At 38.5% G+C, this 12,367-nt stretch overlaps 1 protein-coding gene across 1 annotated transcript; it reads right to left on the minus strand.

Moving 5' to 3' along the window:
- Positions 1–620: 620 nt before the first annotated feature.
- On the minus strand, positions 621–11,652 carry LOC131780098 (thyrotropin-releasing hormone-degrading ectoenzyme-like). The gene is made up of 18 exons (XM_066162874.1): positions 11,178–11,652; positions 10,589–10,862; positions 9,536–9,656; positions 8,894–9,045; positions 8,220–8,333; positions 7,762–7,896; positions 7,589–7,654; positions 7,371–7,436; positions 6,945–7,132; positions 6,441–6,523; positions 5,983–6,113; positions 4,432–4,487; positions 3,754–3,901; positions 3,261–3,334; positions 2,884–2,985; positions 1,782–1,958; positions 1,162–1,305; positions 621–915 (listed from the first exon to the last, which is right to left on the minus strand). The coding sequence occupies exons 1-18, from the start codon at positions 11,561–11,563 to the stop codon at positions 621–623; spliced, it is 2,712 nt and encodes a 903-aa protein (XP_066018971.1). The 5' UTR covers positions 11,564–11,652.
- Positions 11,653–12,367: the final 715 nt, after the last annotated feature.

Consider the following 12,367-nt stretch of genomic DNA (forward strand, 5'->3'; position numbering starts at 1 on the left):
AGGCAAATAAAAACATTGGTATGAATTAATAAAAACAAACTTTCAAATAATTTACACTGCAAGGCAGCAAGCCGTTCCATTTGGGATCTACAATTGAAACCAGTCGCGCTTTTTAGGCAATTATTTGTATTCACTTCCGCTTCTCGTTGGATGTCTTTAATAGAACAACTTTCGATTCCGTGGCAAACGAAATCCGGTATTACTTTGGTTGTACTTCGCTGTGTTCTATAATTGTTAGAGAAAGCTCGCACCTTTCAATCAGTCAGATGCAGTACTAAAACCACGCAGATTGCTTGTTTTTGCGTTGGTTTCTCACTGCCTCCATGCGAAATATTCCTTCATTCTGGTTGGCCAGTGTGGGAAATTAAGGATGAGTGATTGATATGCTCACTGTTCTATGTGGGCCGCTTACTGTGGGATTTAAACTCGTTTTATTTACTAATGCAGTGACGTTGAACAATTATGCAGTGACAAATTGATAAGACTGTCTATGTAGCTGCTGAAACAACACAACTTCTACAAAAAGTTTTGTTTTTACCTTTCTAAGGTCTTTTCGTGTGTTGAGATTTTCTGTTGTTTTTTCTAAGAGAAATGCTACTGTTCTTGATTCATTACCAAACCTAGAGGAAAAATGTTTTCTCAGTCAGTGAGCTGAACAAACAGAATTCATCATCCGCCGTTCTGTAAAAGACCACAGACGTTGTCAAAATGTAGTAAGTGCGAAAAGTTTCGCACGAAGCGCCGGCGAGTGTGCCACTAACGTTCTTCGCACATTTTGACGCCTTCTGTGATCTGTTACCAAACAGACGCACGGTAACAAGGATATCTATATGTTCCATAAAATAAAGAAGAAAAATATTGTTATTGGTGATGTCATCTATGCGTCCGTCCTCCAATAGATCATAAGTAAATAACCTATCAAAACGCACGTATTATTAAGCTTACAAGAAATAAAAATACTTCCTTCTGGTGTCTCACCAACATTAATGTTAATCGTTATTCAGCTGCCAAGAACTTTCCCGCACCTATGACAAGTCATCCTTTATGAGGATATCATTCAGAACACGCATTTAAAGAAAAGATCAGGGAAAAAGATCTTTTAATAGTTTTGAGGAAGTCTAAGATAAAATGGAATCGCTCTTATTGTTTCATTCACTATACCTTTTAACTATTTTTTTGAAGTTCTTGTCAAAAAATTTCCAAGCCAGCCGTCGTCCATCAGGGTTACTCGCTACAGTCCCAATAATTTGAATGAAGTCTTGGGGGCGGACCTCGGCACTGCTCATCAAAACTTTCTTTAACAATCTATTACACAGAGGAAGACATTGCATGAAGTTCGTTAACAAGTTTCAAGAGTAATTTTTCTTGAACGTTTGGTTTGGAATGAAATTGGTGGAGCATTCACTCTGAAGTCAACTATTAAAAAACTGCACGCGATTATTTCACGGACTAGGGTTGTAACTGAAATGCACTGCTCTACTTCCTTGCCTAACAGGCCTCTAAATAACTGCGGGAGTGATCTGAAACAGTGTGTCAGAGAGTAGCAGACCTGTGCTACTTAGTGTCACCCTCTGGGTGCCTCCGCAACTCATTAGTGTCCAGTCTATTTCTAGGAGATCTCTCGTATGCGATTTGAAAGTATGATCACCATCATCATCATTATCATTGTCATTCTCAAGTCGGGTTTTCCGAGCTCAGTCCTAAGTAAATAAATGCATGAAAGCATGCATGAATCAATGAATGAAGGAATGAATGAATAATGTGGGTTTTGAGCCTCCTACCTTTTCAAAACGTTTTTATCCCGTGTAGCACCTAAAGCCGAGATAATCTTTTCTCTCTCTGCTGCATTTTTGCATTCCTTGTATTTTCTCCATAAAATTTCCCACTCAATTTGGCCTCCGTATTTAACAGCTGTGTAGTAAATAATCTTCCTAAGGTGTGGCATGATGGGTTTGCTTCTATAAACAAATAAATTTTTAAGAGTTTTTAATTGGTTACGAGAATATAGTAAACCCGTCAGACCCGGTGGTATGCGACTGTCAAATTTATGACTGTTACACCACCTACGTGTCAACCGCTGTCTGACTTCTATTGGAGAAAAAAAAATGGCGCTAGTACTTGAATGAATGAACAGTCTTATAGTAATGTATATTTAAATAGAATGTGCACAAGGTGTTTACCGTTAAGAATGACTCATGGTTGCCGCTCAGAAGGTGAGCTATGTCTTTTCATTATTTTCACGAACTCGTGTTCTTCCTGGTAAACCAGATTTGCCGACTCAATGATGGTGCAGTTCACCAGAGTACCTTGTAGCGACGCAATGGCACAACCACTTAACGATCCAAAAAAGACAATATATATCTCAATAGCTTAATATCGTTATTATCTGATTTTGTTGTGTAGTTTCATGACATACCGACATAGCGAACTCCTCAAGGCGTTATGACGTTTTGTCATTTAATATGTTCTACTTCCGGTTATGTGAATCAGGCTAATTTTAGGCCAATAAAAAGTAATACACGCCCGTAAATAAGGTAATAATATACATGGGAAAAAATATGCGCCTCTGATTGGCTGAAAACGAGTGCATTTTTTCATGTGCAAAGTTGTAACGCGAGTGCAAATTACAAATAGCGCGCGCGTGCTGCCAAAATTTCGTTCCTCATAAATTTTCCAAGGTTACAAATCGCCCTCGCCCAACGGGCAGGTGCAATTTTGTCGCCTGTGAAAAATTTATTCGTGCTTGTTAACACCAAATTGCACTCGAAATCATGTTGTTACCTGTACTAATTTTTCATGTTATAGAAAAGAGATTCAAAATATAGTGACGTAGCTTCTTGAAAAGATCACAGAAACATTAGGACAAGCACAATTTTCTCTTACCCATTGACCTTTGACCAGTCGTTGAACAACTTTTTGGACTTGTTCACGCACTCTGTGTTACCGTGTGAACACAGAGTAGAGAGGGTCAGATAACGAAGAGATCTGAAAGAAAAGAAGAGATTAATAACTGTGTTATTCAGCAGTTTCCCGTTCTTTGTTAAAATCGACGTAATTTTAAAACAAACTGAGTGATAGCTGGACTGCAAAAAGTCCATTTTTTTCCAAATCAATGCTCACAAAGAGTAAAGCGCAGAAATGGTGGTTTGTCGCATGTGAATACTCCAAGCCTCGCAATCCCCGGCGCAATTACGTCACAATTCATTTCCATGCAAGCAAGCAGTCTTAAAGGTTAGATTTGATTGAACGTAAATTCTTACTTGTCAATTAGTTCTCCCGTATCCTTCCATCCAAGGATCATTCCCAAATGCTTTATTTTTTCCACGATAAATTGCTTGTTGCAATTAAAAAATTAAAAAATTTACCAGTCAGCACTAAGAGGAAGTAATGTTAGTACTTGCTACAATAAATACGACAATTTTTTTTAAATGATTACTTCGAATAGTTAGGAGAAAGAAGTGATGAATCTTCGCAAAAGGCGTTTGTGATTTTACGACTTTTCCCTTCAGTCAAAGAACAACGGGAGTACTAGCGACCTGTGCGAAATCCGACACTATAATGTTGCCTAGCAACTAAGTTAATGGTGGGTATTCGGATATTTCCGGGGAATGAACCTCTTTTATGGGTTACGCAGTCTCCCACAGTCGTACCCTTTTTCAAAAGAAAAAGAGGATGATTTTTATGTGTAGGCTTTGTCAAGCGATGAAAAATTCTTTTCTGGATTCTTGGGTTGAATCTATCAATGACCGCTACCTGGTACAGCTTGTAGGAAGCTCTTGAGCTCAGCATGTTTCCAATGTAAGCCATTGATCGCAGAGTGACTGCCCATGGTACATACTCAAGTTCGTGGTTTATATACTCAATCATTTGCAATGCAATTTTGTACTCTAGCACGCCCGTTCTGAAGGAAAATAATAAAGATGTTGAAAGCTACATTACAACACATTCTTAAAGGTTAGATCTCTTTAAAATGATCATCTCTTACATTGCTCGAGGGTGGCGTCAGATGAGAGTCCCCAGTGAACTATTATTATCGTAGTCTATCGCTCTCGATTTGGAAAGAAATCCTATGTTGAGAATTTTACTCAGGTGGACGACCTGTGCGATGTCTATTCGCTATTCGCGAAAATATTTACAGTCCATCAGGAAAATAACTTGCAGTCGGATAGTATTCTCCTCAAAACATACAGCCTGGAGTCTAAAAAATAACTTCTGAAGAAATTCCCTTTGGAAATTCCCTTTGGCATTCTCTTTGGAATATGGCTTTTATGACCCATTCGGTGTCTTAGCTCGATCATCTCTTGGCAACACACTACTCAAAAAACAAACTTAAAACAAACCAACTAACAAAACATTGCAAAACAAGAATAAACAAACAAACACAAAAGAACCAAAGACGAGCCCTTACGATTAAATCAAGTTTCGCTTTACCTCGCTAAACTCAGTGCATCGTCTATCAAACCACTCCTGTCTGATGGACTTAGTACCTTGAAGACAAAAATACAAGAAAAATCGGTTAAGCTGGAATCTCACGTTGGGTAGCTGTCGTTCCGTAACATGCTCGTAGTTTTGGTTCTATCTCGCCGACTGCTTCGTATCTTGAGTAACTCTAGCTTTCCTTTAATTTAATTGATTCGATTGTATCTCGCGTAAGTTTAGCTGTCCATTTACTTGATTGTAACGTTTGTATCTCGCACAACTTTAACTGTTCTTTCACTTGATTGTTTCGTTTTTAACTCGCGCAACTTTAGCAGTCTTTTCATTTGATTGTAACGTTTGTATCTCGTGCAACTTCAGCTTTCCTTTCATTTGATAGTTATGTTTGAATCTCGCGCAACTTCAACATTCCTTTCTTTTATTGTTACGTTTGTATCTCGCGCAACTCTAGCTTTCCTTTCATTTGATAGTTATGTTTGTATCTCGCGCAACTTTGGCAGTCCTTTCATTTGATTATTACGTTTGTATCTCACACAACTTTAGCATTCCTTTCATTTGATTGTTACGTTTATATCTTGTGCAACTTAAGCTGTCCTTTCATTTGATTGTTACGTTTGTATCTCCCGCAACTTTAGCTGTACTTTCACTTGATTATTACGTTTGTATCTCGCGCAACTTTAGCTGTTCATTCATTTGATTGTTATGTTGGTATCTCGCGCAGCTTTAGCTGTCCTTTCATTTGATTGTTACGTTTGTATCTCGTGCAACTTTAACTGTCCTTTCACTTGATCATTACGTTTGTATCGCGCGCAACTTTAGCTATCCTTTCATTTGATTGTTACGTTTGTGTCTCGTGCAACTTAAGCTGTCCTTTCATTTGATTGTTACGTTTGTGTCTCGTGCAACTTAAGCTGTCCTTTCATTTGATTGTTACGTTTGTGTCTCGTGCAACTTAAGCTGTCCTTTCATTTGATTGTTACGTTTGTGTCTCGCGCAGCTTAAGCTGTCCTTTCATTTGATTGTTACGTTTGTGTCTCGTGCAGCTTAAGCTGTCCTTTCATTTGATTGTTACGTTTGTGTCTTGCGCAGCTTAAGCTGTCCTTTCATTTGATCATTACGTTTGTATTTCGTGCAACTTGAGCTGTCTTTTCATTTGACTATTACGTTTGTATTTCGCAAAACTTTAGCAGTCTTTTCATTTGATTATTACGTTTGTATCTCGCACAACTTTGGCTGTTCTTTCATTTGATTGTTACGTTTGTATCTCGTGCAACTTTAGCAGTCCTTCCATTTGATTGTTACGTTTGTATCTCGCGTAAACAGACTTATAGCCAAATCTAATTGAGACCTGGTCAATTCGAACGCCTTACATTGCATATTTCGTCTGCTTTGATTTTTCGTCAGTTTTGTTATATTCTTCGAAAAATTTCTGCTGTGATTAGTTTTGCGACTTGCTGGATTTCTGACAAATATTGATAAGGGTAGCTGGTGCATAAAAAATCTTTTCTTGCAACTGACAGTTGACATTACAGGTTAATACTTTACCGTGTGATTGTGAAGTAGTTGCTGACTCAGTCTTTCCCAGTTTTCCTTGTCATAGTTGACTCGATAAAAGCCTGTTTGTCCTACGTTTGCCTTAAACCAACCAGACTCGCTGAAGGATAGCTGAAATGTAACTAGGAATTGAAAGCATATATTTCTGTAAGCGTCAAAGACAGAACGACTGGAACAGAGCAATCGTTAGTTGAGAATAAGAAGCAATCAGGGATTGCATTGGTTTTCCTCCACTGTGCACTGTGATTGATCTAGAAAACTCAAGCCACTTCTCAACCAATCAAATCTAAGATGAAAAACAGTGGCGACTTGGTCTCTTGTCTTTGCTGCACTTGATGCCATTTAACTATATGCACTTGGATTTCATTGGCTGCTTATGATTACGTTTTTGTCTTAATTGTCAACGTAAACGATACGTCAATGGGATCACACAGTATTGGAATTCTCACCTGAAGTCTTGTTTATCCAAACTGTATTGATACTATCATGTGAATCCCTGGTAATGTATGTCAGCGGAATGAACCATCCAGGTCTGAATAAGGGGTGAAGAAATGTGAGATTTTAGGATTAGCTTTGGGTTAATGTTTTTATGAGCTGCTTTGAAGTAAAGAGTCTACCAAAACATGTTGGGAAATGTGTGGGGAAGTGATGGCCGATGTTAGGCTCAAAAATAATTAAGTGTTTTAAAGCGAAAGTCAAGAACGTGTGGCGATTTAAATTTTCGCTGAGGTCTTCTTTTCCATTCTAAAACAGTTGAACAGTTGTTTTTAGCAAATCTCTAAATCAAAAGCACAGAAAGTCTCAACGTTTGACGCGTTGTTTAAACATGCCCCCAAAAATTTTATTGCACGTGGCTTGGTGACCTCTATTGAAAGGTATTTGCTATGCTTCCAAAGTGCGAAAATAACTATAAAGAAAATCCCAACACTCGGAAAAGATGACAATAAACTTACGTTTCTGTATGTCCATCTTTTAAATGTTGCGAAGTAAAATCTCGGAAGAATCTTTTCTGACTCGCTGTGTACGACAAGCGGCCATCTTTTTTCTGAGTGTTGTCGCTGATTATAGATATAACAGGAAATCCTTTTTGGCTCACCCATGGAGCCATTACTGTTGCAACATCTAAATGATTTTCAGTGGCCTGTGTATGAAGTCAAAAGCTCTATTGGGTTTTGTTCTGTGTTATAGTACTAATCCTGAGTTATACATTAATGTCATGAGAATACAGGGAATTACCGCAGACCAAAACAGCTTTGTCTAAGAAGTCTGACGCGCTGTTGACTATCGAAACTTTCTGTCGTGTTTTTCATCTTTTCAACACCAACAATTTCAAAAGGGGGGGGGGCCGACACAATGAGAAGTATACATTAAGCACTCACCAAACTCATCGCTTTCCAAAGATCCAACGCCTTGGCATTTGAAAATTGGTGATCCTTTAGGTAAATCTAAATCGAGAGGTGAAGGAAAACTCTTTTAAAAATGTGTAGAGGATTAAGTTTATACTTTGTAATTTCTGAAGGAATAAAATGGGAGGTTGAAAAAAAAATCAGCGGAAATAAACAAGAAACGATGCCTGATTTGCCTAGGAGTTTAATACCTGAATTCCTCTTCTGAAAGTTTCTACTCCGAGGAAGTTTTGCATCATTCTAATGAGGGCTGAACTCTGTAAAATCAAACATTTGTGAGAAATAATAGTCGTTATTAGCAAGCCACAGTCGTTAGATCTCTGACAATAGCGCACGGATATTTGAAAATAGTTCGGAATCGTACCTTGTGGTATGTTATTTTATCCACGATTTCGTTTATTTCTGCTGGATTGTGAACTTTAACAGACACAGGATGAGTATACATTGAGCTGTCTACATCAAGAGCTTCTCTCGACGTATCCAGTATGAATTGGTCTTCCTATAACACAAAAAATACCTAAATTCTAATTTTTAAGCACAGAGATATGTTTCGTTACCTCAAACTCTGTGGAAGTGATTTTTTTGAAAACACCTCTCCTTAAAGGGTGGGTATCTATTTTAGCTTACTCTTCACTTTTGTTTTCATTAGATGAGTCAAAGAGGCCTGGAGAAGAAAAGGTACTAGAAAGCGGGGGATGATGAGATGGTAGCCATTGAAAGATGCAGTAACATCTATTGAAGATCAGGACCAATGGAGAACTTTTCTGAAGGGCCGCAGGTTACGTTCGGGAGACTAAGAGTATTGGTAAGTAGTGCTCTTACCCTTTTCCACTGATTGTTATAGTTATCAGTGGCAAGATATTCCATGTAGACAGCGAATCCTTCATTCAACCACAAGTCATTCCACCATTTCATTGTCACTAAGTTGCCAAACCACTGAAAGAAGTAAGAAAGAAGTATTTAAGTCATTCGTGTACGGAAGTGACTAGTCATTCTCCCTACTAGCTGCTATACATTTCTTTCTGAATTGGTAGAGAGAAGCTGGAGTTATATCAATATAACACCTTTTAGCTAGTAATTTTGTCCCTTCTCGTCACCGAAGATAAGAAGCGACAACCAATAAAAACTTCAAAGAACTAAGACAAGTTACAGTCGTTTGCAGAAGTAGTGGTGAAATATGACCAGTAGAAGGAAAACTGTTCACCAAGCGACCCCCCCCCCCCTTTCCCTTCGCAGTGTTGCAAGCTAAGCAGTATCTTGTACAAAACATTGAATTGGAGAAGGGGGGGTTGCTATTGGTTTTTTACACTAAATTTTTTCTTGGCCATTCAATGAAATCGGGAAACACATTTTTGCTCAAGGTGTCTCAAAATTTTTTGAAACTGGTTGTAGCAGCACACTAAGTTCAAAATAGAACCATACACCAAAATATTGAGTTTGGTGTCGACACATCTGCTTGCGCAAGTATCTTGATGCGGTGAAAACATTGCCCGTACCTGGTGCGCAAGTTCATGATTCACAATCATGGTAACCAGTTTCTTATCAGCCACGCTTCCGGTGCTCGGATCAAACAGTACAGCAGATTCACGAAATGTAACTAGTCCCCAGTTTTCCATAGCACCACCCATATCTGGAATTGCTATGAGATCTGTAAAACAATGATTTGAACGATTTCAGAAATAATAAATTACTATATCAGGTAGGAATTACTTGTCAAACGCTGTTGTGAAATTCTGACTCACTTTAGACCTCATGGTGAATTAGGTGTGGTCTACTTTGCGTCCTCCCTCAATCATTTGGGTGAGTGGGAGAGGGAGGGAGGGGTTGGTATATTCTGGTCGTGTTTCGATGAAATTAACCTGATCCCCCCATAATGTTCTGTAGAATTCTTATGATCCTCACCTTGCTGGCATTTAACTGATGGTCAATTTTCTTAAGTTCCCTCTATATACTCTTTTTGCAACGACTGATTCCTCAGCTTTCTCCCTGAAAACCTTGTAACCTTCCCCAAAATTCTCCCCCCCCCCTTCCCCGTGCTATAAATAGTGAATGTTCCCTAGCAATAGCTTATGAGCAGTCAGAAGTTATTAACCAAGTGAGGAAGGGCCAATTGTAATACTTCTCAGTCTTTAACCTACCTAACTTAGGAAGTGGATACGGAACCTTGAAGAAATCTTCGTAATATTCCAACGTGCGCTTGGCAACATCGAGAGCAAAGTCCACACTGTGTATAGCATCAGGCTTAGACCACACTCTTATCTAAAAAATATCACAAGCATCAAATTTAAACCTGGTGTATCACCAACGAGTTCTCTGATTTAGCATTCGGAGTTAATGAGGATTAAATGCTTGCAGGCAACTTAGAATTTTACTTATCCCCCGCTTTTTTTTGTTAAGTCACCAAGCTTTTCACGAGATTTGAGCTCTTTCACAGTACGTGATTTACTTAGATGTCGATTAGATGTTTCTCCTGTTGTTTCAAAAGAAAGGGTTTCGATGTCCTTCTTCATTCTAAAATGTGTTCCAATATTCATGAGATTAATTCAGAAAAAAAGATGTCTCGAGACTGTTCAATTTTAACACAGGCTAATTGTGGTGGTAATCAAAGGATATAGCGATTGTTAGAAGCTGTATTCAGGAATTTTTCAGGATAATCGTAATTTCCACTGCTTAATTGAAGTGATTTGTATTCTTGAATGCATTATTTTGACTATATCTAAACCTCATCCGCCGAATAATATAAGATGGCAGTTTTACAATCGAGATTGATAGCTGAAATATTCTGGTGCAAAAAAATGGACGGAGTATTCACAATTAAGAAAAGAAGTAGATAGGATATCCTTGAAAATCTTTCCTCTAACGATACTAAGGGTGCTTTCTAAGTCTTGCCAAATTAAACGAACTATCTATACCTGAGGTTTGGTAATGTTTTGTACAATCGTCTTTGTTAATGGACATTCAGAGCTTCATTACATCTTGCGGTTAGTCCGCCAGCAAAGAAGCTTGAAAAGTCACTGGTTCCACTCAATTACGTCAGTTGTCAGAACTGCCCCTTTCCATTTATGGACATAACGGTCCAATCGGCCTCTTCTGACGATTGGAAAGCCCTCATAATTAGTTAAGTTGTGACCTGGAAGTCTTACTTGTGGAGTCTTACACCGTGAAATTTAACTCCAGGTCAATTATCCTACCTTTCTGTCACTCTTAGTTTTTGACTCTCTATACTCAAAGTCACACACGATAAACGCCACCAGATACGTTGGCATAGGAACGCTTGCACTGAAACGGCTCTCCACAAGACCATCGTGTCTTTTGTCACTCGACTCTAGAGGCATGTTGGACAGCGCTTTGTGATTGTCGTCATGTGCTACAGTGATGTGGAAAACCGCTTTAAATGCGGGCTCGTCGAAACATGGAAATGCCGAGCGAGCGTTTGTAGCCTCGAACTGAGTTGTGGCTAGGTATCTGCAATTTGAAATCAAAGATACATTCAGGGATTGACTAGAACAGATTAAAAATCATGAAGCATAGTTGATTGTCCCGTGGCAACGCACTGAATTCAGGTTTGAATTTATGTATCTCTAGTCGCTGTTTGAACGCTTGATATCTCAATTTGCCCAATCCTCGCTACTGTCTTCATCGAATTTTTCATGAAAATCTTTCTTAGAATTTGGTGTTGAATCAAACAAAACCCTCCCGATAATTTTTCCTCATTCTCATCACATGTCTGCTTAAAAATGTATCAATATTGTAAGGAGAAAATATTTATTGGTCACTAACCTGACTTGTCCGCTTTTCGTCTTGTAGCTACTTCGATAAAATCCCTCCATGTTTTTAGATAGAACTCCACTGAATTCCATATTAAGTGAATATCTTTCTTTTTCTTTGAGCTCCTCATTTGTGGCAATCAAATATTGTTGATTTTCCTTGTGCTGCATTCGTCTTACAATCGTTAAACGTTTTTGTTTTGAATCTGTGAGTTGTATTTCTCCAACGCTGAGATCGCGCATGTGTAATATTAAGTTCTTCGTTGGTTGAAAGCATCGAAGTAAGATGTTAACTGTGCCTGTAAACTTGAACGTTGTTAAATTTGGATGGATATAAATGCGGTAGGATAGTGGAAGAACTTGTTTTGGTAGGCGAATGTTGTTATGCGGGAATGGCATTCCCTTGTCAAGAGTTGATTGTCTAACGGACGGTTCTTGGTTTCGCTTGAATTTAAACACCAAACTAAAGTCTTCGCTGTACCCATTGATGAAAGTGTAAACTGTCGAAACAGCAATGATCAAAGCCACGCTAAACGCCAAAGCGAGGGGAAAGAGTCGGGAGACCGCCATGAAACCACAACGGTCAATAACAGCGTTTGTACCCAGATTTTTTAAATAATTGTTTTCGATTTTGCGGTCAATGGTTCGTCGGGCAAATCTATTAGCTTGCAACAGGTGTCAATGACAGGTCGTTTTATAGAAGACTGAGAAGTTAGAGTAGCTTAATACAATTTGATCATTCAATGTCGCCTCTCTAACTCTGAAACGGAACAAATTGAATTTCTTTGCCGTAACTCAAGGCAGGTCAACTCCTTTAAAAGTAGGGATCAATGTCAGCATCTGAGCAACTGTCCACCTACCCCTCTCCGAACCCAACAACAGTTAAGGTTAATGTTAGGTTCGGGGAGGGGTAGTTGGGTAGTTGGGCAGTTGCCCAGATACTGATATTGATCCAAAAAAAGAAACTCTCGAGGTATAAAAAAGTAATACTATAAAAAATAAACATCAAATAAACATCAAAGGATGATTTGTGGTTATCTTTCTTTACATGAAAAAATCATGAGATTTCTTTTAAAATTGGATTTCGAATGTATTTGTACCAGTAAATCTGTTGTCATGACACCAAAACAATTTTCTTAACTGATTTAGCTACTCCTTCGAAAGGGTCAGTTTTATCCTAAATACGAAATTAAAATTTTGGCG

The sequence above is a fragment of the Pocillopora verrucosa genome, chromosome 2, assembly GCF_036669915.1.
Source record: "Pocillopora verrucosa isolate sample1 chromosome 2, ASM3666991v2, whole genome shotgun sequence".
Taxonomy (NCBI): Eukaryota; Metazoa; Cnidaria; class Anthozoa; order Scleractinia; family Pocilloporidae; genus Pocillopora; species Pocillopora verrucosa.

Coding starts and splice junctions, on each gene's coding strand:
- LOC131780098 (XM_066162874.1), bottom strand. CDS start 11,563: ATGCCATTCCCGCATAACAACATTCGCCTACCAAAACAAGTTCTTCCA. Junction 7,655..7,761: donor ATAAAATAACATACCACAAG/GTACGATTCCGA, acceptor TTGATTTTACAG/AGTTCAGCCCTCATTAGAAT. Junction 6,524..6,944: donor AAAGATGGACATACAGAAAC/GTAAGTTTATTG, acceptor CCCCTTATTCAG/ACCTGGATGGTTCATTCCGC.